The sequence below is a fragment of the Oryzias melastigma genome, linkage group LG8 (genome assembly GCF_002922805.2).
Source record: "Oryzias melastigma strain HK-1 linkage group LG8, ASM292280v2, whole genome shotgun sequence".
In the NCBI taxonomy this organism is placed as follows: domain Eukaryota; kingdom Metazoa; phylum Chordata; class Actinopteri; order Beloniformes; family Adrianichthyidae; genus Oryzias; species Oryzias melastigma.
Window position 1 is genome coordinate 3,209,891 of NC_050519.1, and position 5,446 is coordinate 3,215,336.

The 5,446-nt window shown below is 36.1% G+C and overlaps 1 protein-coding gene across 1 annotated transcript in view; it reads right to left on the bottom strand.

The window, feature by feature from the left end:
* The window catches only part of shank1 (SH3 and multiple ankyrin repeat domains 1), a gene marked incomplete in the record, with an annotated part of 74,654 nt that overhangs the window by 57,368 nt on the left and 11,840 nt on the right, over positions 1-5,446 (bottom strand). The window contains 3 exon segments of the mRNA XM_036213126.1: positions 927-1,035; positions 1,122-1,193; positions 1,457-1,660. Coding sequence (XP_036069019.1) covers positions 927-1,035; positions 1,122-1,193; positions 1,457-1,660 — 385 coding nt within the window.

Sequence of the window (5,446 nt, forward strand, 5' to 3'; positions counted from 1 at the left end):
GAGCTAGTGAGCTCCGCTGTAGTGTCCTACTGAGGTTTGCTGTATCAAGCTAGTGAGCTTCACAGTAGCGAGCTAGCAAACTCTACCGTAGCGAGTTAGCTTGCTTCGCTGAAGCGAGCTAGCATACTTTGTTGTACCAAACTAGCGTGCTCCGCTGTATTGAGCTAGCAAACTCTACTGTAGCAAGCTAGTGTGCTCCACTGTATCGAGCTAGCATACTTTGTTATAGCAAGCTAGCGTACTCTGCTGTTGTGTGCTAGTGAGGTTTACTGTAGGAAGCTAATATGCTCTGCTGTAGCGAGCTAGCGTGCTCCACTTTATCGAGTTAGCGTGCTCCACTGTATTGAGCACGCTAACTCTGGTGTAGCGAGCTAGCGTGCTCCACTTTATCGAAATAGCAAATTTGCTGTATCAAGCTAGTGAGCTCCACAGTAGCGAGCTAGCAAACTCTGTTGAAGCAAACTCCACCGTTCACCTAGCGTAGCGTAGCGAGCTAACCCACTGAGTGTCCATTTAAAACCCTTCCGCTCTCCTTAGCTTGTTTACATTAAAAGTAGGGTCATCTGGACCCCACAAGAACTTTTTTTTATCATTGATTTTTAAATTTCACTAATGCCCAATAAAATCCTGACCACCTTTGTCCACATTTGTCATGGAAGGAATCACACATCAATATGTGGGCGGGGTCATCTGGACCCAAAGAGAGCGGAACTTAATAAGAGCAAACAGGTGGAGCCGCCCCAGAACCAGAGTGGATTTTCTGTCCCCTTTTAACCACATGGACCCACTCTGCTTTGCTGTCTGAGAAGATGATCAAAGTGAGACTTAAAGGCGTAAATGTTAATGTTGGTAAAACCCTCTTGAACATATTCTCAGATTTCCCGATGTGGTTCGGACAGTCATGATGTCGGCGATGTGGCTCCTACCGCCGGTGTCAGCATCCTGGTAGTTGGGATCCAGACCCTTGTCCAGAAACTTGGCCATCTTGTCTACGGCGCTGGTTTGGATGTAGTCCATGAATTTCTTCAGACTGGCCTGAAATGGAAGCGATCAGAAACAAAGTAAGTGTTTTTGGGTCACGCCACACGTCCCGTCAGAGGTCGGGGGCGCCGGCTGCGTACCTTCGTGTGCAGCTTGGCCAGCTGCTTCTCATCCAGATTGGTTTGTTTGTAGACCCTGGTTTTATAGCGGAACTGGAGAGGAGACAGAAAAGGAGAGAGAGCTTCATCCTCCAGACACATCAGGACTTTATCAGCTGCTTTTGACCCAAATCCACCCAGTGAGGTTCTGTAGATTTACTGAAGAGACCAACTGGATCGTGTTTGGGATCCAAGAATACTATCGTAAAAATACTTATACTTGGACACTCTTCTGTGAACATCCTGTTCTTCAGAAAGGTCATCAAACCAGAAGAACAGCGCCCTCCTGTGGACAGCTATGATACAGGTGAGGGTACCTCCAGATATGGAACCCCCTTCTCAAAGGATTGTGGGTACTCTCGGAGCAGCCTCTCCTCCTCCAGGAACTTGGCATCGTGGCCGTCCGTGGCGGGCTGGAACAGGCCGTAGTTCAGGACGTCCCGCAGGGATTCGGTCAGGGAGCAGAGCACCTGCTGCTTGGCCTTCCACACCGTGGCGTCCGGGTTGAAGCGCAAACATTTCTACAAGAAGGAAAAAAAATAGATCATGCAGAAAGGAGAATTAGAAAATTCTATTTAAACCAAAAAGTACGTTAAAACCAACAGATAAAACAGCAGATTCTTTTTGATCAACACTCCTTTATTTAATTCAGTAATAATACTTCCAAGGTGTTAAATAGAAAATATAAATTCAGGATCAGAAATGAGGATAATTTCTAAATATTAAGACCTAAAATGTGTCCTTCCAGTGTCACCAAAAGGAAAAGAACGTTTTCAGAAACAGATTTTACACCTGATTGTCTTCAGTAACCAGATTATTGCTGCACAATATTTTCTGAACGTCATTTTAAAAAAGGAAATCTTTAAAGTTTAATGAAGTTTTTAGTCAGGAGGTTTTTAAACAGAATTAAATAATTAATTCAAAAATAAAATAAAATAATCAGCCCTTAATTGTGTCTGAACTCACCAGTAAGTTTGCTTATCACATTTTCTGTTTAAATAAATTTGTTTTCATTCCGTTTTTTTATTTGAAGGTATAAAAAAGTTTTATATTTTAACTTTAAGATTTTTGGTTTAAAACAAACATGACTTGAGTTATGACACATTATTTTTAAACTCCTTGGAATAAACTGATTGAATATTAATTTAGTGGCACTTCGTCTGTTTTTACATTGTTTTGAACTTTGTTTTTAGATTTAAACATTTTTATTTTGTTTCTCTGTGTTTGATCTTTGTAAGAAAATATGAAAACTGTTTTATTCTTAATTATCTTTATTTTTGTGTTAAAAAAAATGCTAAAAAATATTTTTTATATATACCATTTCGTGAAAGGATAAAAAAATAAAAATTATTTTAAAAATGATAAGAAATATTTTTAAAAATATTAAAAAAAATGAAAAAGTTTATTTAAAAATATTATACAAAACATTTTTTTTTATTATTTTTTAAGAATTTATTTTAAAAAGTATAAAGAAAATGTACTACTTGAAATTGATTCTTTTGGACATTTTTTTACATCCTTTTCACCTTCGTTTTTAGATTTAAACATTTCTTCTATTTGTCTTATTTTGTCTCTCTATGTTTGATTTTGTGTTAGAAAATATAAAAGCTGTTTGATTTTTAACTATCTGATTTTGGTTGAAAAAAATGATAAAAATGTATATTATAAAAATATTTTAAAAATAATTAAAATGATTTAAAAATGATTAAAAGAAAAAAATGTGAAAAAAATATTTAAAAAAAGATTTGGAAAATCTACTACTTAAAATCGAGTCTTTTTTTGACATTTTCAAATTCATTTAGGGAAAATGGTATAATACGATAAAAAAATATCTGTTTAAAAAGAAGGAAGCTGGAGATGTTCTAATAATCTACACAAGCATTGCCACAAAAATATTTAAAGTATACATCAATTAAGCAAATTGTAAAGTAGAAAAACTCAAAAGATCTCCAACTAATTAGAATTAAACTAAAAAAATAAATGTGTAAAAAGTGACTTCATGACAAAGTTTGATGGTTTTATTTTATTGAAAGAGCAATAGGATAAACTGTAGAAGCTCAACTATTAAGTTCATGTCAGTCAATCAAAAAATCTTGATTGAAAGAAAAGAAAAACAAAATAAATAAATTATTCATGCATGGGGCATGGGGTGTCAGCATCATGATGTGGGCTGATCCTCAGAAAAAGCTGAACCTCTGCAGAACTCCTGACTCCTCCCACTAGAGGTTTCATTTATACACGTGAGGCTTGGATCCACTAAAGCAGATGCTCAGCCTGCAGGTCGCTCCCCCCGAGAGCCAGAGGGGGGCGCCAGTGTCGGGGTGAGGGGGACGACTCCTCACAGCCTCGGTCGGCTCCTCTCTGCACTTGCTGGGCTTGTTTCTGACCTCGAGGCAGCAGCAGCTGCAGCAGCTGCAGCAGCTCCTGGCGGATGACGGGTTGACATCCCCGTCCGACCACGAGGAGCCGCCGCCGCATCCCTCTGCTTCACTCCGTCAGCGCACAGCCAACACGGTCGCCTTGGCAACCGCTTCATTAGTGGAGCAAGCTGCTTGTTGCCATAGCGACACCGCCGTGTTCCCAGGGAGACGTGGTCGCGTGTGAGCACGTGCACGCGGCACACGGGAGACACTGACGCTTTGAGGCTGATTGTGGTTATTCGTCGTCCTCGTGCGCGCCCGTCAAACAAACTCTCACATGAGTCACAGCTCAGCGGGAGAAAGTGAAGGACTCGGCGGACACACGGCGAGCAAATCCCCGCCGTCAGCTGGGAGGCGGTTCTTTGGTGGAGCAGAGAGATATTTAGACGAACCGAACCGAATGATCCAAAAACACCTGAACATGTTACTGACTCACAGAGATAAAAGGAAAAATTATTCATGAAATTCATGTTTTTCTGCTTACAGTTCAAATTTTTTTTCATTTTTATTGACTTTTATTTTGAAAATAATACTAAAAAGCTATTAAATTTGACCTCCTTTTTTCTTTTCTTACAAAAAAACAGTGATATGTATAAAAAATGTTTGTTTGTGTTGAATAACAAGATCTGCAAAGATTTAAAGGAATTTGACAGAACTAATGAGTTGAAAAAAATGTTTTTTTAAATAATAAAAAATATTTTAAAAAGTGATTATTTCTTTCAAGAATAAAAAAATATTATAAAATGATTAAAAAATAATTTTAAAAGTTAGTTAAAAATGCTTTTTAAAAAATGAGGAAAAAATAATACAATCATTAAAAAATGATTTAATGTTTTTTTTAAAAAAGGTCCAAAATTATTTTGAAAAATGATAAAAAATGAACGACTTGAAATCAATGTTTTTATTTGACATTTTCAAATTCATGAGGAGATAATTGAGTAAAACAATGAAAAAGATCTGTAAAAAAATAAGCTTTTGATGTACTAAAAAGATCTATTCACATTGCTACGAAAAAACAGTTTTAACGATAAATCAATTGAACAAATTGTAAAGTAGAAAAAAATGATCCTTAAGGTTCGGACCAACCACAAAAACACACATTCTCATGTTATTGACGCACGAATGTAAATATAATGGAAGAAATAATTAATTAAATTGTCTTATTTATGTTTTTCTGCTTCTGGTGGAATAAAATGTTTCATATTTATTTACCTTTATTTTGAAAATAACACTAAAAAGCTATTAAAATTGACATCCTTTTTTATTTTCTTACAAAAAAACACATTGATATGAGTAAAAAAATGTTTGTTTTAGGTGAAAACCAAAATCTGCAAAGATTTAAAGAAATTAGAAATAACTAAATGAGTTGGTATAATTTCTATTCATATAATGTTATAAATCCTAAAGAAAAAAACAATTATTTTAAGTTATTTATGTGTTTTCCCACAGTTTGGCTTCTCTGATATTAAACTCAGTGAATTTTCTGAGTCAAAGAAAACTTTTTAATTTTCAAAACGGATGTAAAATAGACTTTTATTTCTTCTTATTCACCATCTTGTCATTGGAAAATACGTTTTTATCAATTTCTGTTTGTTCCAGTTGTTCCGATCAAAGATTTCCCCATATTTCACACAATTAATCTTTTTTTAACTTATTAAAATCACCAAAAGCCCGACAGTAGGCGGCATGTCGGGGAGTTTAAATGTGGGTACTTTGATGAAATGGTTTTTAAACGTGTTCTTGTTCAATTTTTCTGATGATGAACATGAAGAAATCATTTCAAAGCATTTCTTTGGTCAAATCGTTGTGAACCAGGAGCAGACGAAAAAGAGCAGTTTGAAAAAGATCGTATTTGTGACGTAGAAGTTACGACCCGAGCTTCATGCT